Source organism: Telmatherina bonti (genome assembly GCF_933228915.1).
Source record: "Telmatherina bonti genome assembly, chromosome: 14".
Taxonomy (NCBI): Eukaryota; Metazoa; Chordata; class Actinopteri; order Atheriniformes; family Telmatherinidae; genus Telmatherina; species Telmatherina bonti.
Genome location: NC_136612.1, coordinates 40,930,383 through 40,954,443, shown reverse-complemented (window position 1 = coordinate 40,954,443; position 24,061 = coordinate 40,930,383). Strand labels below are relative to the sequence as shown.

At 50.3% G+C, this 24,061-nt stretch overlaps 1 protein-coding gene across 1 annotated transcript in view; it reads right to left on the bottom strand.

Annotated features, from left to right (window-relative positions):
* Positions 1-6,685: 6,685 nt before the first annotated feature.
* btr30 (bloodthirsty-related gene family, member 30) overlaps positions 6,686-24,061 on the bottom strand; it is a gene marked incomplete at both ends in the record, with an annotated part of 127,545 nt that continues 110,169 nt past the window's right edge. Inside the window, 9 exons of the mRNA XM_079252466.1 lie at positions 6,686-6,895; positions 11,361-11,516; positions 11,594-11,769; positions 11,844-11,870; positions 11,951-11,977; positions 13,679-13,768; positions 13,839-14,022; positions 14,102-14,335; positions 14,475-14,570. Coding sequence (XP_079108592.1) covers positions 6,686-6,895; positions 11,361-11,516; positions 11,594-11,769; positions 11,844-11,870; positions 11,951-11,977; positions 13,679-13,768; positions 13,839-14,022; positions 14,102-14,335; positions 14,475-14,570 — 1,200 coding nt within the window. The remainder of the gene's footprint in view (positions 6,896-11,360; positions 11,517-11,593; positions 11,770-11,843; positions 11,871-11,950; positions 11,978-13,678; positions 13,769-13,838; positions 14,023-14,101; positions 14,336-14,474; positions 14,571-24,061) is intronic.

The following is a 24,061-nucleotide window of genomic DNA, read 5'->3' as shown; positions in this document are numbered from 1 at the left end:
GAAAACATGCCTTAAAATGCTGTGGAGAGGACGGGGCTTGATGCATGTGGGAGGGGCTTAGCGGAAGTGAAACACGGCGGTGGCGAAATGAAGAATTGGATATATTTGGAATTTGCTGCTAAATTAAGTTAGTGGGTGGGGCCTTGTACAGGTGGGCGGGGCCGTAAAGGGGTGGGTGTGGGTGGGTAAATGGGGAGGGTTTTCATGTGGGGGGGGGGTTGGGCTGGTCACAGGGGAGGGGTTAATGTGTATATGGAAACCCAGCTGTTCACATTGACTGCAATATGATTTATGTTGAATAAAATATGAACTTGAACGATGAAAATTTCTCACAACGAAGCCACTTTCCACCAGACGCCATTTCCTGTTTTTATCAATACCGTATGTTGATTGATCAGAGGTGCAGCGAGGACAGGAAGAAACAACCAACAGCTGCAGGAATGCCATGGAGCAGGTGAATAAAACGTAGAAAAGGCTGACTCAGATTTACGGAGCAATAAAGACAATTATCGAAGTGTGGGCCAGACTGACATGTCTGAGCAAGAAGACATTCAGCTGTGTCGGGAAGATGCCGGACCCGGGACGAGGCTGCCGGGACGAGGCCGCCAGGACGAGGCCGCCGGACCCGGGACGAGGCCGCCGGACCCGGGACGAGGCCGCCGGACCCGGGACGAGGCCGCCGGACCCGGGACGAGGCCGCCAGGACAAGGCTGCCGGACCCGGGACGAGACCGCCGGGACGAGGCCGCCGGGACGAGGCCGCCGGGACGAGGCTGCCGGACCCGGGACGAAGCTGCCGGGAAGAGACCGCCGGGACGAGGCTGCCGGGACAAGGCCGCCGGGACGAGGCTGCCAGGACAAGGCTGCCGGACCCGGGACGAGGCTGCCGGACCTGGGACGAGACCGCCGGGACGAGGCCGCCGGGACGAGGCTGCCGGGACGAGGCTGCTGGACCCGGGACGAGGCTGCCGGACCCGGGACGAGGCTGCCGGGACGAGGCCACCAGGACAAGGCTGCCGGACCCGGGACGAGGCCGCCGGGACGAGGCCGCCGGACCCGGGACGAGGCCGCCGGGACGAGGCCGCCGGACCCGGGACGAGGCCGCCGGACCCGGGACGAGGCCGCCGGACCCGGGACGAGGCCGCCGGACCCGGGACGAGGCCGCCGGACCCGGGACGAGGCCGCCGGGACGAGGCCGCCGGGACGAGGCCGCCGGACCCGGGACGAGGCCGCCGGGACGAGGCCGCCGGACCCGGGACGAGGCCGCCGGACCCGGGACGAGGCCGCCGGGACGAGGCCGCCGGACCCGGGACGAGGCCGCCGGGACGAGGCCGCCGGGACGAGGCCGCCGGACCCGGGACGAGGCTGCTGGGACGAGGCCGCCGGACCCGGGACGAGGCCGCCGGGACGAGGCCGCCGGACCCGGGACGAGGCCGCCGGACCCGGGACGAGGCCGCCGGACCCGGGACGAGGCCGCCGGACCCGGGACGAGGCCGCCGGACCCGGGACGAGGCCGCCGGACCCGGGACGAGGCTGCCGGGACGAGGCCGCCGGGACGAGGCCGCCGGGACGAGGCCGCCGGACCCGGGACGAGGCCGCCGGGACGAGGCCGCCGGACCCGGGACAAGGCCGCCGGGACGAGGCCGCCGGACCCGGGACAAGGCCGCCGGGACGAGGCCGCCGGGACGAGGCCGCCGGGACGAGGCTGCCGGACCCGGGACAAGGCCGCCGGGACGAGGCTGCCGGGACGAGGCCACCAGGACAAGGCTGCCGGGACGAGGCTGCCGGACCCGGGACAAGGCTGCCGGGACGAGGCTGCTGGACCCGGGACGAGGCTGCCGGACCCGGGACGAGGCTGCCGGGACGAGGCCACCAGGACAAGGCTGCCAGACCCGGGACAAGGCCGCCGGACCCGGGACGAGGCTGCCGGGACGAGGCTGCCGGGACGAGGCCGCCGGACCCGGGACGAGGCTGCCGGACCCGGGACGAGGCCGCCGGGACGAGTCTCACCTTCAGAAGCATGAAAGTAGGTGAACTGTGGGAGTTTCCTTATCTCCAGCAGTCAACCTGAGTATACTGGAAAATACACCGAGGAGATGATGCTGACCTCTAGAGGGAAGACGGTCAACTGACTTGTCAGGAATTAGATTAAAATCACCTCCAACAATAACTTGTGCACTACTTTTTCCTCACAGCAAGCTTTGTTCGTTGTTCTGCTGGGGTAGTAGCATCAGAACCAGAGACTTGAAGAGAATCAACAAACTGATCCAGAAAGCTGCTTCTGTGCTTGGAGTAACTCTGGAGCCGCTGGAGCTGATTGTCCAAAGAAGAATGCTGCACAAGCTGATGAAGATGATGGAGGATTCTTCACACCCTCTCCACAACACAGTGATGAAACAACAAAGTGTGTTCAGTGAGAGGCTTCTTCAGGTCCAGTAAGACTGAAAGATACAGAAGATCATTCCTGCCAGCAGCCATCAGCCTCTGGAACAAGACCTCCTCTAGTTGTTATTATTATATACTACAGTATTTCCCTTTGGGGATTAATAAAGTATTTTTCATTTCATGTAAAATATAATAAGTAATATATACCCATATGTGTAACAGTCTGTTTAAGTGCCTCCCAGCTTAAATTACAGTGGTCTCCATGTGGATCAGGGTGCCTTATGTGCTGACGTTGCGGTAATGTATTGTCATTTCCTGTTTCCCCAGTGTGTCACAGCGGATTGCTACGAGCCGTTGGCTCCTTTAACTTCTTTCTAACTTCTATCTATTGTTAACCAACCACTCACTTTAGCGCACAATATCTTCCCAAACCACTGTTCTATATATTGCATTCATTTTTGGGATCTTTGGCTTTCTGTTTACTGACTTAAACAGCTCAAGCACTCGGTTTTAGCATGGCTGCTAGCTCTCTTCCCACACCCCGGTCCCCTGCCTTTTCTTGCTCGGTGTGTCTGATGTTTAGCTACTCCTCCGCCTCCTTTAGTGATAACGGTAGGTGTATTAAGTGTAGCAGCTTGGCAGCCTTGGAGGCGAGGCTCTGTGAGTTAGAAGCCCAGCTCCGCACTCAGTTAGGGAAGCAGTTAGTTAGCAAGCCCCCATTAGCCAGTGCGGAGCTACCAGCCAGGGCAGCTAGCCCACCTAGCGGTTACTCAGCAGTTCCCGCGCAGCCGGGAGCCGAGGCGGGCTGGACGACGGTCAGGCGGAAGCGTAGCCCCAAACCAAAACCCACTGGCCACCACCGACCTGTTCGCGTTTCAAACAGATTTTCCCCGCTCGGCGACACACCCGCTGAGGCAGAAACCCTGATTATAGGTAGTTCCATAGTCAGAAACGTGGCTCTAGAGACACCGGGGACCATAGTCAAATGCATTCCTGGGGCCAGAGCGGGCCACGTCGAATCGTATTTGAAACTGCTGGCTAAGGCTAAACGTAAATACCGTAAGATTGTAATTCACGTCGGCGGTAACAACACCCGGTTACGCCAATCGGAGGTCACTAAAATTAATGTTGCTTCGGTGTGTAACTTTGCCAAGAGCATGTCGGACTCCGTAGTTTTCTCTGGTCCCTTGCCAAATTTAATCAGCGATGACATGTTTAGCCGCATGTCATCCTTCAACCGCTGGTTGTCTAGGTGGTGTCCCGATAACAACGTGGGTTTTATAGATAATTGGAGCGCTTTTTGGGGAAAGCCTGGTCTTATTAGGAGAGATGGCATCCATCCCACGTTGGATGGAGCCGCTCTCTTATCTAGCAATATGGACTCTTTTATTAGTCAGCTAAATTGACAACTCAGGGTTGGGACCAGGAGGCAGAATTGTAGTCCTACACACTTTTCTGCAGCTTCCCACCTGCCGCCGCCCACCCAAAACCCCATTCCGACCTTATACAACTTCCCAGCAGTAAGAATTAAACAACACAAAAACACTTCTGGGGTTAATCGTGAAAACCTCATAAAAATAAAAACAATGGATCTAATAAAATCTGAAAATAAGACAATAAAGTGTGGCCTACTGAATATTAGATCCCTCCCAAATAAGTCTTTATTAGTCAATGACTTGATAGGTGATCACCACATTGATTTATTCTGTCTTACGGAAACCTGGTTACAGCAAGAGGATTATGTTAGTATTAATGAAGCTACGCCAGCTAACTATTTAAACTTTCACATTCCTAGAACTACAGGCAGAGGAGGAGGTGTTGCAGCTATTTTTCAGTCAGAATTGACTCATAGCACTGAGACAGCATTGGTGAAAGTTACTAATGACCTTCTTATGGCCTCAGACAAAGGACTTGTGTCCGTACTTATCTTACTTGATCTTAGTGCTGCATTTGATACAGTCGATCATAACATTCTGTTACAAAGACTAGAACAGGTGGTTGGAATTACAGGTACAGCGTTAAGCTGGTTTAAATCATATTTATCTGATAGACTTCAGTTTGTTCATGTAAATGACAAGTCCTCCTCACAAACTACAGTAAGTCATGGAGTTCCTCAAGGTTCTGTACTTGGACCAATACTCTTCACGCTATATATGCTCCCTTTAGGCAAAATTATTAGACAGCATGGAATAAACTTTCATTGTTATGCAGATGATACTCAACTATACTTATCCTTTAAACCAGATGAAACAAATCAGCCCAATAGGCTACAAAATTGTCTCATAGACATAAAGACTTGGATGTCTAGAAATTTTCTCCTCTTAAACTCAGATAAGACTGAAGTAATTCTCGTTGGATCTGAAAAACTCAGAGCTAAATTTTCCGGTTTTGTAATGAACCTGGATGGCATTACTTTAGCTTCCAGTGCTACAGTGAGAAACCTTGGAGTAATATTTGACCCTGACCTGTCCTTTGGTCCACATATTAAGCAGGTTACTAAAACAGCTTTCTTTCATTTACGTAATATAGCCAAAATTAGGGACATTCTGTCTCGGAGTGATGCAGAAAAACTGGTTCACGCTTTTGTTACTTCGAGACTAGATTACTGTAACTCTCTATTACTGGGCTGTCCTAAATATGCCCTGAAAAGCCTTCAGCTGATCCAGAATTCTGCAGCCAGAGTCCTGACCAGAACCAGCAGGAGAGATCATATTTCTCCAGTTTTAGCCTCTCTTCATTGGCTGCCTGTTGAATCTAGAATAGAATTTAAAATCCTTCTCCTTACATATAAAGCCCTCCACAACCAGGCACCACTATATATCAAAGACCTCATTGTTCCTTATATACCAAGCAGAGTACTTCGTTCGCAGACTGCAGGCTTACTTGTGGTTCCTAGAGTCTCAAAGAGCCGAGCAGGAGGCCGAGCCTTTGGTTATCAGGCCCCTCTCTTATGGAATAAGCTCCCAGTTAGTGTTAGGGAAGCAGACACCCTCCCCACCTTTAAGACTAGGCTGAAGACTTATCTTTTTTGATAAGTCCTATAGCTAGGGATGGTTAGCATCCCTTAGTTATGCTGCTATAGGTTTAGACTGCTGAGGGACATTTCCTGATACACTGAGCTTCTTTCTTTTTCTCTTTCTTTTACCCCCCCCCCCATAACAGTGTTGCATCATTAACATGTATGTCTCCTGTCTCAGCAGGTCTCCCTGGCCGGGAGTAGCAGTTCCTGTTGTCTGTTGTCTTTCTGTCCTCTTCCCCCCACACAGCAGAGGCAGATGGCTGCCTGTCCTGAGCCGGGTTCTGCCGGAGGTTTCCTTCCTGTTAAAAGGGAGTTTTTTCCTTCCCACTGTCGCCAGTGTGCTTGCTCAGGATGGGAGATTGAGTTGGATCTTCCAACTCAATCTGTTGGTTTCCTTATATAGGCTGTTATGAATTGGCCTTCATTATGTTTTCCCCTCTGTCTGTAAAGCATCTTGAGATGGCATTGCCGTGATTTGACGCTATATAAATAAAGTTGAATTGAACTGAATTAATTAGTTGATCAAGGTGTGACACCATGACTTTCTAAGATTGAAGTTTTTCACAAAATTCTGAGTTTTTCTCAGACATTTTGGGTTTTTCATAAAAGGCCACAATCATCGGTACAATATCTGGGTTTGACATTCTGACATGAGAAAAAAATATTGAACTTTTCCATAATAATCTAATTTTCTGAGACGCACCTGTAAAGGAAAAATCTTTGTAAAGGTCCTGATGACAGAGCTGTTAGTGAGAAACTTCCTTCAGATGAGGTGAATCCCGACAAACAGGCACCAACTCGGGGTGATGAGTATGTCCACATCTGTCCAGACCTTTTCCAGGGAACTGGTTCCAGATTGGCTTCTGTAGCCGAGAGTCAGACCCTGTACTCAGCACAGTGCGTCCAAGCATTTCATCCCAACGTGCTTTTTATTCCACCTCAAACATTTTTTTTTACCTGACTTTTCATTTCATCCCATTTGAGATTTAGCAGAGAAATCTGCAAGCAGACCAGAAAACCAGCAAAGAAGAGAAATAAGAGGATACAGCAGGTAGAAGTTACATCAGCGAATCCAGGTAGGCAAGGACCCGTTGTCATGGAAATGTCTTCGGTTCTGGTCCTAGTCAGAAATCCACCACACTTTGTTTCAGCTTTATTTTAATCATCAAAAACAGAAAATTAATTTTATTAAACATCATGATCAGAAAAATATTGATTAATCTTCACATCTGCCAGTCGGTCTCCTGAGTCAGACCCAGTTCTGGTCCCGGACCCAGACCCCTCAGGCCAGCTGGTGCTGTGTGGTCATGAGGACCAGTGGGACCTCTTTGTCTCCAGTTCCCAGCAGGGGAACCATCCTCTCCGTAAACTCCGAGGTGGCGTTGAAGGTGTAGATTTCCGAGCCCGACTTGACATTGTAGAAGGACACCTGTCCCTCCTCCACGTCCAGGAAGACGCCCACCTGTCTCAGCTTGGGATGGTGGCATTTCACCTGCAGGACAGACAGACAGACTGAGTTTATATTGACACAAACCGGCTGCTGCCTGGCAGGACGAGCTGCAAGTAGGACGTAAACCTGGATCTGGTCTTCGTCCGAGTCACAGCAGACAACAAAATGTTTGTGTTCAGCACGTTTACAGAGTGGGAAAAGGCGGTGAAACCGTGGATAAAGAGCCAATCAGAGTCCAGCCAATCAGAGTCCAGCCAGGCACCAGTTTAATTTCCATTTAATACAAATGTTTTCTGATGGGAGCCACAAATTGAATTCCCGGGCCCAATTCATGTCCTGCTTTATGGTATCCTGTTTTCATGGTAACAGATTTTGGTGGGTGACAACACCCAAAATGTGACATCATCCAGAGTGGAATTTTCCTGCAATGTAAGCCAAGTTCAATCTGTGTGATCTAGAACCGGACCTCCATCATGTGGATTCAGACCTGCGAACAGGTCTGAATCCACAATCACAACAACAATCACAACTACCACCACCACAACGACAACCACCACAATCACAACAACCACCACAACAACAACCACAATCACAACAACCACCACAACAACCAAAACAACCACAATGACAACAACCACAACAACAACAACCACAACCACAACAACCACAATGACAACAGCAACCACAACGACAACAACCACATCCACAACAACCACCACACAACGACAACAACATCCACCACAACAACCACAATGACAACATATTGATTTATTCTGTCTTACGGAAACCTGGTTACAGCAAGAGGATTATGTTAGTATTAATGAAGCTACGCCAGCTAACTATTTAAACTTTCACATTCCTAGAACTACAGGCAGAGGAGGAGGTGTTGCAGCTATTTTTCAGTCAGAATTTTTAATTAATCCTAAGCACAAAACGAACTATAAATCCTTTGAATTCCTGACATTAAATTTATCTCATCCAAAATGGAATTGAGAGAAACCGCTCCTTTTAGCATTAGTGTATCGCCCACCTGGACCTTACTCCGAGTTTCTGACCCAATTCTCTGATCTCTTGTCTGAGTTAGTGCTGACTACTGATAAGGTCATTGTACTAGGTGATTTTAATATTCATGTTGACCATGAAAATGATAGTTTAAACATTTCCTTTAGCTCTATTCTAAACTCAATTGGGTTTTCACAAAATGTCCATGGAGCCACTCACTCTCATGGTCACACTCTTGATTTGGTTCTAACATATGGTATTGAGACTGATAAGCTCAAAGTTTTTCCTCAAAACCCTGTCTTGTCCGATCACTTCTTATTAACCTTTGAATTCACTTTATCTGATTACTCACTGACCAAAAATAAATTCTACTATAGTAGATGTTTATCAGACAATAATATTACAAAATTTAAACAATCAATTGAATCAATTTTTTCACATCTACCATGTGTTAGCATGACTGAGAGTCCCCCTTTAAGCCTTACTCCTGCTCAGATTGATCAACATGCTGATACTATAACAGCTTCAATGTGTACAACCTTGGATAATGTTGCTCCCCTAAAGAAGAAGAAATTAGGTAAGATTATGAAGGCTCCCTGGTTTAATTCCCAGCTTCGAGCTCTAAAACAGGCGTCAAGGCGTTTGGAAAACAGATGGCGTTCATCAGGACTAGAGGAGTCTCACTTAACCTGGAAAGAAAGTTTAATCGTATACAGAAAAGCCTTACGTACGGCAAGAACAGCTTATTATTCATCATTGATAGAGGAAAACAAAAACAACCCTCGGTTTCTTTTCAGCACTGTAGCCAGGCTTACTAGGAGCCGGAGCGCTGTGGAGCCATGTATTCCTTTCTCACTTAGCTGTGATGATTTCATGTATTTTTTCAGGAATAAAGTTGACACTATTAGAGATCAAATTCACAATACTCTTCCTTCTACCTATAATGTTGAGCCTGTTGTGGTCTCTGAAGCATCCTTAGAACCAGGATCTGACTTGTGTCTAAATAGTTTCTGTCCTGTCCAACCCTCTGAATTAACTAAAATAATAGCTTCATCTAAACCATCCACCTGTATCTTAGACCCTCTCCCAACGAGCCTCTTTAAGGACATTTTCCCTTTAATTAATACATCACTACTAAATCTTATCAATATGTCTTTAGTGACAGGATATGTACCACAATCATTTAAAACTGCTGTAATCAAGCCTTTACTTAAAAAGCAATCTCTGGATCCAGAGGTGATAGCAAATTATAGACCTATATCTAACCTCCCGTTTATGTCCAAAATTCTGGAGAAAATAGTTTCAGCTCAGCTACATGCCCACCTGAGCAGAAATAATTTATGCGAGGAGTTTCAGTCAGGATTTAGAGCTCATCATAGTACTGAGACAGCATTGGTGAAAGTTACTAATGACCTTCTTATGGCCTCAGACAAAGGACTTGTGTCCGTACTTATCTTGCTTGATCTTAGTGCTGCATTTGATACAGTCGATCATAACATTCTGTTACAGAGACTAGAACAGGTGGTTGGAATTACAGGTACAGCGTTAAGCTGGTTTAAATCATATTTATCTGATAGACTTCAGTTTGTTCATGTAAATGACAAGTCCTCCTCACAAACTACAGTAAGTCATGGAGTTCCTCAAGGTTCTGTACTTGGACCAATACTCTTCACGCTATATATGCTCCCTTTAGGCAAAATTATTAGACAGCATGGAATAAACTTTCATTGTTATGCAGATGATACTCAGATATACTTATCCTTTAAACCAGATGAAACAAATCAGCCCAATAGGCTACAAAATTGTCTCATAGACATAAAGACTTGGATGTCTAGAAATTTTCTCCTCTTAAACTCAGATAAGACTGAAGTAATTCTCGTTGGATCTGAAAAACTCAGAGCTAAATTTTCCAGTTTTGTAATGAACCTGGATGGCATTACTTTAGCTTCCAGTGCTACAGTGAGAAACCTTGGAGTAATATTTGACCCTGACCTGTCCTTTGGTCCACATATTAAGCAGGTTACTAAAACAGCCTTCTTTCATTTACGTAATATAGCCAAAATCAGGGACATTCTGTCTCAGAGTGATGCAGAAAAACTGGTTCATGCTTTTGTTACTTCGAGACTAGATTACTGTAACTCTCTATTACTGGGCTGTCCTAAATATGCCCTGAAAAGCCTTCAGCTGATCCAGAATTCTGCAGCCAGAGTCCTGACCAGAACCAGCAGGAGAGATCATATTTCTCCAGTTTTAGCCTCTCTTCATTGGCTGCCTGTTGAATCTAGAATAGAATTTAAAATCCTTCTCCTTACATATAAAGCCCTCCACAACCAGGCACCACTATATATCAAAGACCTCATTGTTCCTTATATACCAAGCAGAGTACTTCGTTCGCAGACTGCAGGCTTACTTGTGGTTCCTAGAGTCTCAAAGAGCCGAGCAGGAGGCAGAGCCTTTGGTTATCAGGCCCCTCTCTTATGGAATAAGCTCCCAGTTAGTGTTAGGGAAGCAGACACCCTCCCCACCTTTAAGACTAGGCTGAAGACTTATCTTTTTGATAAGTCCTATAGCTAGGGATGGTTAGGATCCCTTAGTTATGCTGCTATAGGTTTAGACTGCTGAGGGACATTTCCTGATACACTGAGCTTCTTTCTTTTTCTCTTTATCTCTCTCTTTTACCCCCCATAACAGTGTTGCATCATTAACATGTATGTCTCCTGTCTCAGCAGGTCTCCCTGGCCGGGAGTAGCAGTTCCTGTTGTCTGTTGTCTTTCTGTCCTCTTCCCCCCACACAGCAGAGGCAGATGGCTGCCTGTCCTGAGCCGGGTTCTGCCGGAGGTTTCCTTCCTGTTAAAAGGGAGTTTTTTCCTTCCCACTGTCGCCAGTGTGCTTGCTCAGGATGGGAGATTGAGTTGGACTCAACTCAGTCTGTTGGTTTCCTTATATAGGCTGTTATGAATTGGCCTTCATTATGTTTTCCTCTCTGTCTGTAAAGCGTCTTGAGATGGCATTGCCGTGATTTGACGCTATATAAATAAAGTTGAATTGAACTGAATTGAACATCCACAACAACCACCACCACCACCACCACCACAACAACGGGTCAATGCAACGCGTGCAGGGCCTCACACATACATATAAATGAATGTATGATTATGAGGGGTGGTTCCTTGTTGCTGGTCCAGTATGAAGCTGGTAGAACTGGTCTGACATGGTAACTGTTCTGTCTGGACAGGAAAGAAGGTCCTGCAGACCCAGGACTGCAGGTCCCAGCCCAGCTGGTCCTGTTCAGATTCCTGGTGAGTAACAGATCTAGAACTGGTCTCCTAGTTGTCCTCATATTCTTGTTGTCTTCTCAGTTTTATTGTTTAAAAATATTAACAAAAAAGTAAAAAATTAAAGTTTGTTTGACGAAAAAGTGAATATTTTATTGTGAAATGTGCCCAATTTGCTGTTTCTGGACGTTTGTCTAGAAGCTTTTATTGTGTCAGGTTGTGGTGCAAACCTTAGTCAGGGGGGGGGGGGTGAGAGCCCTCAGCTGCTGGCCACTCCACCAGATGACGTAGAACCCGTTGGATGGACTCATGTCGAAGAGACCCTTCCTCTGAGCCGACTCACCCACCACGCCCAGCTTCCAGTCCTTGTTGTCCCCCACAAACACCTGCAAGACAAAGACCAGGGCTTCTCGTCAGGAGAAGCCACAGATCTGGAACCTGCCATCACAGTCCTGGTCCTCACCTCCCAGTAGTGGCGTCCGGAGCCAAAGCCTTCCTTGGCAAGGACGCAGGACCAGACGTCAAACCTCTGATGGCTGTTCCGGAAGAACTGCAGTTTCTCCCCCCTCTTCACCTGCTTCCGGTCCTCGGACAGGATCAGGAAGGGGTACGCCGTCACCGGGTTCAGCGTCACGTCCTCTGGAAGCCACCAGACCAGATCAGAACAAATCTGTCCTACCACCACCCAACATCTGAGTCCTGCTGAAGCTCACCCATGTAGACGCGGGCCTTCTTGTGTCCTGAAACAGAACAATAAAGTTTTCATCCTCGTCATCATCACAGAGAGGAAGAAATGTTTTCTTCAGACGCGCCGACGTACCTGAAACCGATTTGATCCGCTTTATATCTGCAGGAGACAGAAATCCTGAGTCAGTTTTCATAGGCCAAGCTGTAAACATCCTGTTTACAGCGACAGCCAATCACAGCGCAGCAACCAGGTGCACCATGTGTCAAGAGGAGAAAGAACTGGAATTTACGGGACTCCAAACCGGGTCGGCCTGCGAAAGCAGAACTACAGATCCTGAGACCTGGTCATTGACCTGGACTCGATGTCAGTTCCAGACCTGGGGCCTCATGTCTAACCCTGCAGCACCAAACCCGCCGTACACCGGTTCTAGTCCACTTCTGGGGTTTCTAAAAGCAGGACTTGGCGGTAAAACACGCCAACTCTGACCCCGGCGTACGACAACTTCTGGAGAAACGGGAAACGGCGACACCAAATGTAGAAAATAAAAAGGAATCTGAGCCATTTGTTCCAACTGAAATGTGAACTTTCCCCCAGAATGTTGGACATTAACAGCATCTGCAGAAGAAGAGAAAAAGTTCCTCGGGCACGTAAAACGTCCAGCAGGAAAATGTTCTGAAACCAAGCAGTTCTACATGTTAGAAAAGCCACATTACACAGTTAATAAGTCGTACAGAAGCTGCCGTACTAATAAAGCTCTACATGAAGACCTGCAGGTAAAAGGAGGCGGTCGCCATGACAACAGCCCATCATCAGGCTGCTCAGGTGTTTCCTCCACCTGCAGATACAGAACATGAAGTGATGGTTGGATATAAAATGCTCCCCAATGTGGCTTATCTGTCCCTGCTGGTGGACATGGAACATGGAGACTCTGGACTCCAGTCCGGCACCTTCCAAAGGGAAGGGACTGACAGGTCGGGTCCGCTCCTTTTCCCAACCCAGAGCAGAGGAACAGAACGATGTTCTCCACAGCCAGACGTGGTGTAGCGGCCATCGGGCAGATGGAGGCAGGTGGAGGTGCCTCCATGCCCAGGAGGAAACCTGTTGTACAGCTGCAGATGTGTGCAGATAGTGGAGACGCTACATAACATGCTACTAAATGGTAACGTGTCCCGTTCAGCTGCGACCAGCGCTGTTGTCCCCGACCTCCAACCATCATGTTGGAACCAAACTGCTGCCAAACGTCTAGAAGTGATGCAACACATCAGAGGTGGACAATTCTCATTTATTCACAGGTTTAGTCTCATTTCTGTCTTCATGTCTCCGTCTCCTGCACCTCCTCCTCTGCCAGGACACGCCTGCTGGGGGGACAAGGTGCACTTTCTCCCTACATTTTATCGTCTGACCACTTTATTTGTCCTTTCTGGATAAGTCCGGTGGTCTGATGAGACGCTGACAGCATCTGTCCCCTGCTGACCTCCTCCTCTGTTTCCTCTGAAGGAAACAGGCGGGGGACGTGCCGCTGTAGAAACCTGGAAGGTTCTCCTGGTTTCCGTACGGAACCTGGAGTCATCGTTGCGACGCAGGGTTAGAAACCAGGCTCCTGGACCGGAACATGAAGTCAAAACGTCTGCCGGACCTCGGTCCCGTCCGCTACAGGAGCTCCTGGACCTTTAGGACCCATCTGGAGGAGGACTGCTTCTCAGACTGCAGAACCTCATTGAGAAGCTTTTATTCTGAAGTTTCAGCAGTTTGGATCAGTATGGACCCTCCGACAAGTTCTGATGCTGATACTGGACCTGGACCTGAAACTGGTCCAGTATCCTGTTCCCAGTCCCACACCTGGTTTGGGTCTGGACTCACCTCTCAGGGACCACTGGCTCTTGCGCAGGTTGGCCATACTTCCTCTCAGACTGAGCATGCTCTCTGCCGCCATCGCGTCCCCAGAGGAGACTGAAAGACACAGAGACGTCTCACACCTCAACACACCTGAAAAAACACCTGGAGGGAACCTGGGACTCACGGGATCCTCTGGCGTCTCTGGAACCTCTGGAATGTCCCTCCCCCATCCGGATGTCGTCCACTTTGTCCTTCACCTCAGACAGACCGGTCTTCACCTCGTCCAGCTGGAAGTGGAGGGAGAACTCCGAGTCCTCATCCACATCGTCCCGCTGGTCCTCCAGAGGACTCGTGGCCTCTTCAAAACTCTGAAAGAAGGACAACGAGGACAGAAGCTTGACCTTCCGTGCTTCAAATCAGCACCAGGACCATGAGTCCAGATCCCACCTGCAAGAAACTGATGTGGTCCTGACTGCTGGCCTGGACCTCCAGCGACGCCCTCCTGTCAATCAGCTGGCTGAGCTCCGCCTCCATACGGTTCACAAGCCCTCCCCCTTTTGACATCACAGCGTCCAGTTGGTTCTGGATCCGTCCAACTACCTGAGAGCGGATCCTGTCCAATGAGGCGGACACTTCGTCCAGCAGGTTCTCCACCTCGCCACGTTCCTGGTCTGCGTAGTTCTGGATAAAACCACAGAAGAAGAAAAATATTCCTTCATCCCGGAGGGAGACAGAGGACGTCCCAGGAGACAGACAGGCTAGACCTTCACACCACCATGATCCAGAGTCCATCTGTGATCAAACTTAATGAAAATCCAACCTTCACGCCGTCCATCTTTGTCTTCAGGTCTCCCAAATGGACCTCTTTCTCCTTGATGCGGTTTAAGATGTCCTGCTCCGTCCTCGCCACCTGTTTCTGTGTTTAATATATTTATTCAGTTTTCAGTGAAGGAAAACCAATGAAGAAATAAAAATCAGATAAAATACGTAATAAAAAGGAAATATAAAATAATAAAAAGGAAAAGGAAACATAACTGCACAGGTCAACAAACATCCGTCCCAACCAGACGGCCAGGACGAGAGAAACACAAACTATTCCTGAATCTGTGTTGATTAAAAAACGTTTCATAAAACACGGTTTTGCGTGTCCCTACGTGTCTTTCGGGTCTCTGAGTCTGGACCGAGACGGTTTTGCGTGTCCCTACCTGTCTTACAAGTCTCTCGACATGGACGGAGACAGTTTTGCGTGTCTGCACCTGTCTTACGGGTCTCTCAGTCTGGACGGAGACGGTTTTGCGTGTCCCTACCTGTCTTACAAGTCTTTAGGTCTGAATGGAGACGGTTTTGTGTGTCCCTACCTGTCTTACAAGTCTTTAGGTCTGAATGGAGACGGTTTTGTGTGTCCCTACCTGTCTTACAAGTCTTTCGGTCTGGACCGAGACGGTTTTGTGTGTCCCTACCTGTCTTACGGGTCTCTCATTTTGGACGGAGACGGTTTTGCGTGTCCCTACCTGTCTTACGGGTCTCTCAGTCTGGACGGAGACGGTTTTATGTGTCCCTACCTGTCTTACGGGTCTCTAGGTTTGGCCAAAGACGGTTTTGCGTGTCCTTACCTGTCTTACGTGTCTCTCATTTTGGACGGAGATGGTTGTGCGTGTCCCTACATGTCTTACGGGTCTCTCAGTCTGGACCGAGACAGTTTTGTGTGTCCCTACCTGTCTTAAGAGTCTCTCGACCTGGACGGAGATTGTTTTGTGTGTCCCTACCTGTCTTACGGGTCTCTCAGTCTGGACCGAGACGGTTTTATGTGTCCCTACCTGTCTTATGAGTCTCTAGGTTTGGCCAAAGACGGTTTTGCGTGTCCTTACCTGTCTTACGAGTCTCTTGGTCTGGACCGAGACGGTTTTGCGTGTCCCTACCTGTCTTACGAGTCTCTCGGTCCGGACCGAGACGGTTTTGTGTGTCCCTACCTGTCTTACGAGTCTCTCGGTCTGGACCGGGACGGTTTTGTGTGTCCCTACCTGTCTTACGGGTCTCTCATTTTGGACGGAGACGGTTTTGCGTGTCCCTACCTGTCTTACGGGTCTCTAATTTTGGACGGAGACGGTTTTGCGTGTCCCTACCTGTCTTACGAGTCTCTCGGTTTGGACCAAGACGGTTTTGCGTGTCCCTACCTGTCTTACGGGTCTCTCAGTCTGTACCGAGACGGTCTTGCGTTTCCCTACCTGTCTTACGAGTCTCTCGGTCTGGACCGAGACGGTTTTGTGTGTCCCTACCTGTCTTAAACGTCTTTCAGTCTGAATGGAGACGGTTTTGTGTGTCCCTACCTGTCTTACGAGTCTCTCGACCAGGACGAAGACGGTTTTGCGTGTCCCTACCTGTCTTACGGGTCTCTCGGTCTGGACGGAGACGGTTTTGTGTGTCCCTACCTGTCTTACGAGTCGTTCGGTTTGGACGGAGACGGTTTTGCGTGTCCCTACATGTCTTGCAAGTCTTTCGGTCTGGACCGAGACGGTTTTGTGTGTCCCTACCTGTCTTACGAGTCTCTCGACCAGGACGAAGACGGTTTTGCGTGTCCCTACCTGTCTTACGGGTCTCTAATTTTGGACGGAGACGGTTTTGCGTGTCCCTACCTGTCTTACGAGTCTCTCGGTCTGGACCAAGACGGTTTTGCGTGTCCCTACCTGTCTTACGGGTCTCTCAGTCTGTACCGAGACGGTCTTGCGTTTCCCTACCTGTCTTACGAGTCTCTCGGTCTGGACCGAGACGGTTTTGTGTGTCCCTACCTGTCTTAAACGTCTTTCAGTCTGAATGGAGACGGTTTTGTGTGTCCCTACCTGTCTTACGAGTCTCTCGACCAGGACGAAGACGGTTTTGCGTGTCCCTACCTGTCTTACGGGTCTCTCGGTCTGGACGGAGACGGTTTTGTGTGTCCCTACCTGTCTTACGAGTCGTTCGGTTTGGACGGAGACGGTTTTGCGTGTCCCTACATGTCTTGCAAGTCTTTCGGTCTGGACCGAGACGGTTTTGTGTGTCCCTACCTGTCTTACGAGTCTCTAGACCAGGACGAAGACGGTTTTGCGTGTCCCTACCTGTCTTACGGGTCTCTCGGTCTGGACGGAGACGGTTATGTGTGTCCCTACCTGTCTTACGAGTCTTTCGGTCTGGACGGAGACGGTTTTGTGTGTCCCTACCTGTCTTACGAGTCTCTCGACCAGGACGAAGACGGTTTTGCGTGTCCCTACCTGTCTTACGGGTCTCTCGGTCTGGACGGAGACGGTTATGTGTGTCCCTACCTTTCTTACGAGTCTCTCGACCAGGACGAAGACGGTTTTGCGTGTCCCTACCTGTCTTACGGGTCTCTCGGTCTGGACGGAGACGGTTATGTGTGTCCCTACCTGTCTTACGAGTCTTTCGGTCTGGACGGAGACGGTTTTGCGTGTCCCTACATGTCTTGCAAGTCTTTTGGTCTGGAACGAGACGGTTTTGCGTGTCCCTACCTGTCTCACGAGTCTTTCGGTCTGTACCGAGACGGTTTTGTGTGTCCCTACCTGTCTTACAAGTCTATCGGTCTGGACCGAGACGGTTTTGTGTGTCCCTACCTGTCTTACGAGTCTCTCGACCAGGACGAAGACGGTTTTGCGTGTCCCTACCTGTCTTAAGGGTCTCTCGGTCTGGACGGAGACGGTTATGTGTGTCCCTACCTGCCTTACGAGTCTTTCGGTCTGGACGGAGACGGTTTTGCGTGTCCCTACATGTCTTGCAAGTCTTTCGGTCTGGAACGAGACGGTTTTGCGTGTCCCTACCTGTCTTGCAAGTCTTTCGGTCTGGAACGAGACGGTTTTGCGTGTCCCTACCTGTCTCACGAGTCTTTCGGTCTGGATGGAGACGGTTTTGCGTGTCCCTACCTGTCTTACGAGTCTTTCGGTCTGGACGGAGACGGTTTTGCGTGTCCCTACATGTCTTGCAAGTCTTTTGGTCTGGAACGAGACGGTTTTGCGTGTCCCTACCTGTCTCACGAGTCTTTCGGTCTGGACGGAGACGGTTTTGTGTGTCCCTACCTGTCTTACGAGTCTCTAGGTTTGGAAAAAGATGGTGTTTTCGTGTCCCGACATGTCTTACGAGTCTCTCGGTCTGGACGGAGACGGTTTTGCGTGTCCCTACCTGTCTTCCAAGTCTGTCGGTCTGGACCGAGACGGTTTTGCGTGTCCCTACCTGTCTTATGAGTCTCTCGGTCTGTACCGACACGGTTTTGCGTGTCCCTACCTGTCTTACAAGTCTTTCGGTCTGGACCAAGACGGTTTTGTGTGTCCCTACCTGTCTTACGAGTCTCTCGGTCTGGACTGAGACGGTTTTGTGTGTCCCTACCAGTCTTACAAGTCTTTCGGTCTGGACCAAGACGGTTTTGTGTGTCCCTACCTGTCTTACAAGTCTTTCGGTCTGGACCGAGACGGTTTTGTGTGTCCCTACCTGTCTTACGAGTCTCTCGACCAGGACGAAGACGGTTTTGCGTGTCCCTACATGTCTTGCAAGTCTTTCGGTCTGGAACGAGACGGTTTTGCGTGTCCCTACCTGTCTCACGAGTCTTTCGGTCTGGATGGAGACGGTTTTGCGTGTCCCTACCTGTCTTACGAGTCTTTCGGTCTGGACGGAGACGGTTTTGCGTGTCCCTACCTCTCTCACGAGTCTTTCGGTCTGGACGGAGACGGTTTTGTGTGTCCCTACCTGTCTTACGAGTCTCTAGGTTTGGACAAAGACGGTGTTTTCGTGTCCCGACATGTCTTACGAGTCTCTCGGTCTGGACTGAGACGGTTTTGCGTGTCCCTACCTGTCTTCCAAGTCTGTCGGTCTGGACTGAGACGGTTTTGTGTGTCCCTACATGTCTTGCAAGTCTTTCGGTCTGGACTGAGACGGTTTTGTGTGTCCCTACCTGTCTTACGAGTCTTTCGGTCTGGACGGAGACGGTTTTGCGTGTCCCTACATGTCTTGCAAGTCTTTCGGTCTGGAACGAGACGGTTTTGCGTGTCCCTACCTGTCTCACGAGTCTTTCGGTCTGGATGGAGACGGTTTTGCGTGTCCCTACCTGTCTTCCAAGTCTGTCGGTCTGGACCGAGACGGTTTTGCGTGTCCCTACCTGTCTTATGAGTCTCTCGGTCTGTACCGAGATGGTTTTGCGTGTCCCTACCTGTCTTACAAGTCTTTCGGTCTGGACGGAGACTGTTTTGCGTGTCCTACCTGTCTTACAAGTCTGTAGGTCTGTACCGAGACGGTTTTGCGTGTCCCTACCTGTCTGACAAGTCTTTAGGTCTGGACGGAGACGGTTTTGTGTGTCCCTACCGGTCTTAAAAGTCTTTCAGTCTGAATGGAGACGGTTTTTTTGTGTGTCCCTACCTGTCTTACAAGTCTTTCGGTCTGGACCGAGACGGTTTTGTGTGTCCCTACCTGTCTTACAAGTCTTTCAGTCTGAATGGAGACGGTTTTGCGTGTCCCTACCTGTCTTACGAGTTTTTCGGTCTGGACCGAGACGGTTTTGTGTGTCCCTACCTGTCTTACGAGTCTCTCGGTCTGGACTGAGACGGTTTTGTGTGTCCCTACCTGTCTTACAAGTCTTTCGGTCTGGACCAAGACGGTTTTGTGTGTCCCTACCTGTCTTACAAGTCTTTCGGTCTGGACCGAGACGGTTTTGTGTGTCCCTACCTGTCTTACGAGTCTCTCGACCAGGACGAAGACGGTTTTGCGTGTCCCTACCTGTCTTACGGGTCTCTCGGTCTGGACGGAGACGGTTTTGTGTGTCCCTACCTGTCTTACGAGTCGTTCGGTTTGGACGGAGACGGTTTTGCGTGTCCCTACATGTCTTGCAAGTCTTTCGGTCTGGAACGAGACGGTTTTGCGTGTCCCTACCTGTCTCACGAGTCTTTCGGTCTGTACCGAGACGGTTTTGTGTGTCCCTACCTGTCTTACAAGTCTATCGGTCTGGACCGAGACGGTTTTGTGTGTCCCTACCTGTCTTACGAGTCTCTCGACCAGGACGAAGACGGTTTTGCGCGTCCCTACCTGTCTTACGGGTCTCTCGGTCTGGACGGAGACTGTTATGCGTGTCCCTACCTGTCTTACGAGTCTTTCGGTCTGGACGGAGACGGTTTTGCGTGTCCCTACATGTCTTGCAAGTCTTTCGGTCTGGAACGAGACGGTTTTGCGTGTCCCTACCTGTCTTGCAAGTCTTTCGGTCTGGAACGAGACGGTTTTGCGTGTCCCTACCTGTCTCACGAGTCTTTCGGTCTGGATGGAGACGGTTTTGCGTGTCCCTACCTGTCTTACGAGTCTTTCGGTCTGGACGGAGACGGTTTTGCGTGTCCCTACATGTCTTGCAAGTCTTTTGGTCTGGAACGAGACGGTTTTGCGTGTCCCTACCTGTCTCACGAGTCTTTCGGTCTGGACGGAGACGGTTTTGTGTGTCCCTACCTGTCTTACGAGTCTCTAGGTTTGGAAAAAGATGGTGTTTTCGTGTCCCGACATGTCTTACGAGTCTCTCGGTCTGGACGGAGACGGTTTTGCGTGTCCCTACCTGTCTTCCAAGTCTGTCGGTCTGGACCGAGACGGTTTTGCGTGTCCCTACCTGTCTTATGAGTCTCTCGGTCTGTACCGACACGGTTTTGCGTGTCCCTACCTGTCTTACAAGTCTTTCGGTCTGGACGGAGACTGTTTTGCGTGTCCCTACCAGTCTTACAAGTCTTTCGGTCTGGACCAAGACGGTTTTGTGTGTCCCTACCTGTCTTACGAGTCTCTCGGTCTGGACTGAGACGGTTTTGTGTGTCCCTACCAGTCTTACAAGTCTTTCGGTCTGGACCAAGACGGTTTTGTGTGTCCCTACCTGTCTTACAAGTCTTTCGGTCTGGACCGAGACGGTTTTGTGTGTCCCTACCTGTCTTACGAGTCTCTCGACCAGGACGAAGACGGTTTTGCGTGTCCCTACCTGTCTTACGGGTCTCTAGGTTTGGACAAAGACGGTGTTTTCGTGTCCCGACATGTCTTACGAGTCTCTCGGTCTGGACTGAGACGGTTTTGCGTGTCCCTACCTGTCTTCCAAGTCTGTCGGTCTGGACTGAGACGGTTTTGTGTGTCCCTACCTGTCTTACGAGTCTTTCGGTCTGGACGGAGACGGTTTTGCGTGTCCCTACATGTCTTGCAAGTCTTTCGGTCTGGAACGAGACGGTTTTGCGTGTCCCTACCTGTCTCACGAGTCTTTCGGTCTGGATGGAGACGGTTTTGCGTGTCCCTACCTGTCTTACGAGTCTTTCGGTCTGGACGGAGACGGTTTTGCGTGTCCCTACATGTCTTGCAAGTCTTTCGGTCTGGAACGAGACGGTTTTGCGTGTCCCTTCCTGTCTCACGAGTCTTTCGGTCTGGACGGAGACGGTTTTGTGTGTCCCTACCTGTCTTACGAGTCTCTAGGTTTGGACAAAGACGGTGTTTTCGTGTCCCGACATGTCTTACGAGTCTCTCGGTCTGGACGGAGACGGTTTTGCGTGTCCCTACCTGTCTTCCAAGTCTGTCGGTCTGGACCGAGACGGTTTTGCGTGTCCCTACCTGTCTCACGAGTCTTTCGGTCTGGATGGAGACGGTTTTGCGTGTCCCTACCTGTCTTACGAGTCTTTCGGTCTGGACGGAGACGGTTTTGCGTGTCCCTACCTGTCTTACGGGTCTCTCGGTCTGGACGGAGACGGTTTTGCGTGTCCCTACCTGTCTTACGAGTCTCTCGGCCTGGACGGAGACGGTTTTGTGTGTCCCTACCTGTCTTACGAGTCTTTCAGTCTGAACGGAGACGGTTTTGTGTGTCCCTACCTGTCTTACAAGTCTTTCGGTCTGGACCGAGACGGTTTTGTGTGTCCCTACCTGTCCTACAAGTCTTTCGGTCTGGACCGAGACGGTTTTGTGTGTCCCTACCTGTCTTACGAGTCTCTCGACCAGGACGAAGACGGTTTTGCGTGTCCCTACCTGTCTTACGGGTCTTTCGGTCTGGACGGAGACGGTTTTGCGTGTCCCTACATGTCTTGCAAGTCTTTCGGTCTGGACTGAGACGGTTTTGTGTTTCCCTACCTGTCTTACGAGTCTTTCGGTCTGGACGGAGACGGTTTTGCGTGTCCCTACATGTCTTGCAAGTCTTTCGGTCTGGAACGAGACGGTTTTGCGTGTCCCTTCCTGTCTCACGAGTCTTTCGGTCTGGATGGAGACGGTTTTGCGTGTCCCTACCTGTCTTACGAGTCTTTCGGTCTGGACGGAGACGGTTTTGCGTGTCCCTACCTCTCTCACGAGTCTTTCGGTCTGGACGGAGACGGTTTTGTGTGTCCCTACCTGTCTTACGAGTCTCTAGGTTTGGACAAAGACGGTGTTTTCGTGTCCCGACATGTCTTACGAGTCTCTCGGTCTGGACTGAGACGGTTTTGCGTGTCCCTACCTGTCTTCCAAGTCTGTCGGTCTGGACTGAGACGGTTTTGTGTGTCCCTACCTGTCTTACGAGTCTTTCGGTCTGGACGGAGACGGTTTTGCGTGTCCCTACATGTCTTGCAAGTCTTTCGGTCTGGAACGAGACGGTTTTGCGTGTCCCTACCTGTCTCACGAGTCTTTCGGTCTGGATGGAGACGGTTTTGCGTGTCCCTACCTGTCTTACGAGTCTTTCGGTCTGGACGGAGACGGTTTTGCGTGTCCCTACATGTCTTGCAAGTCTTTCGGTCTGGAACGAGACGGTTTTGCGTGTCCCTTCCTGTCTCACGAGTCTTTCGGTCTGGACGGAGACGGTTTTGTGTGTCCCTACCTGTCTTACGAGTCTCTAGGTTTGGACAAAGACGGTGTTTTCGTGTCCCGACATGTCTTACGAGTCTCTCGGTCTGGACGGAGACGGTTTTGCGTGTCCCTACCTGTCTTCCAAGTCTGTCGGTCTGGACCGAGACGGTTTTGCGTGTCCCTACCTGTCTCACGAGTCTTTCGGTCTGGATGGAGACGGTTTTGCGTGTCCCTACCTGTCTTACGAGTCTTTCGGTCTGGACGGAGACGGTTTTGCGTGTCCCTACCTGTCTTACGGGTCTCTCGGTCTGGACGGAGACGGTTTTGCGTGTCCCTACCTGTCTTACGAGTCTCTCGGCCTGGACGGAGACGGTTTTGTGTGTCCCTACCTGTCTTACGAGTCTTTCAGTCTGAACGGAGACGGTTTTGTGTGTCCCTACCTGTCTTACAAGTCTTTCGGTCTGGACCGAGACGGTTTTGTGTGTCCCTACCTGTCTTACAAGTCTTTCGGTCTGGACCGAGACGGTTTTGTGTGTCCCTACCTGTCTTACGAGTCTCTTGACCAGGACGAAGACGGTTTTGCGTGTCCCTACCTGTCTTACGGGTCTCTCGGTCTGGACGGAGACGGTTTTGCGTGTCCCTACCTGTCTTACGAGTCTCTCGGCCTGGACGGAGACGGTTTTGTGTGTCCCTACCTGTCTTACGAGTCTCTCGGCCTGGACGGAGACGGTTTTGTGTGTCCCTACCTGTCTTACGAGTCTCTCGGCCTGGACGGAGACGGTTTTGTGTGTCCCTACCTGTCTTACGAGTCTTTCAGTCTGAATGGAGACGGTTTTGTGTGTCCCTACCTGTCTTACAAGTCTTTCGGTCTGGACCGAGACGGTTTTGTGTGTCCCTACCTGTCTTACAAGTCGTTCGGTCTGAATGGAGACGGTTTTGTGTGTCCCTACCTGTCTTACAAGTCTCTCGGTCTGGACCGAGACGGTTTTGTGTGTCCCTACCGGTCTTAAAAGTCTTTCAGTCTGAATGGAGACGGTTTTGTGTGTCCCTACCTGTCTTACAAGTCTTTCGGTCTGGACCGGGACGGTTTTGTGTGTCCCTACCTGTCTTACAAGTCTTTCGGTCTGGACCGAGACGGTTTTGTGTGTCCCTACCTGTCTTACAAGTCTTTCGGTCTGGACCGAGACGGTTTTGTGTGTCCCTACCTGTCTTACGAGTCTCTCAGTCTGGACTGAGACGGTTTTGTGTGTCCCTACCTGTCTTACGAGTCTCTCGACCAGGACGAAGACGGTTTTGCGTGTCCCTACCTGTCTTACGGGTCTCTCGGTCTGGACGGAGACGGTTTTGCGTGTCCCTACCTGTCTTACGAGTCTCTCGGCCTGGACGGAGACGGTTTTGTGTGTCCCTACCTGTCTTACGAGTCTTTCGCTCTGAATGGAGACGGTTTTGCGTGTCCCTACCTGTCTTACAAGTCTTTCGGTCTGGACCGAGACGGTTTTGCGTGTCCCTACCTGTCTTACGAGTCTCTCGGCCTGGACGAAGACGGTTTTGCGTGTCCCTACCTGTCTTACGGGTCTCTCGGTCTGGACGGAGACGGTTTTGCGTGTCCCTACCTGTCTTACGAGT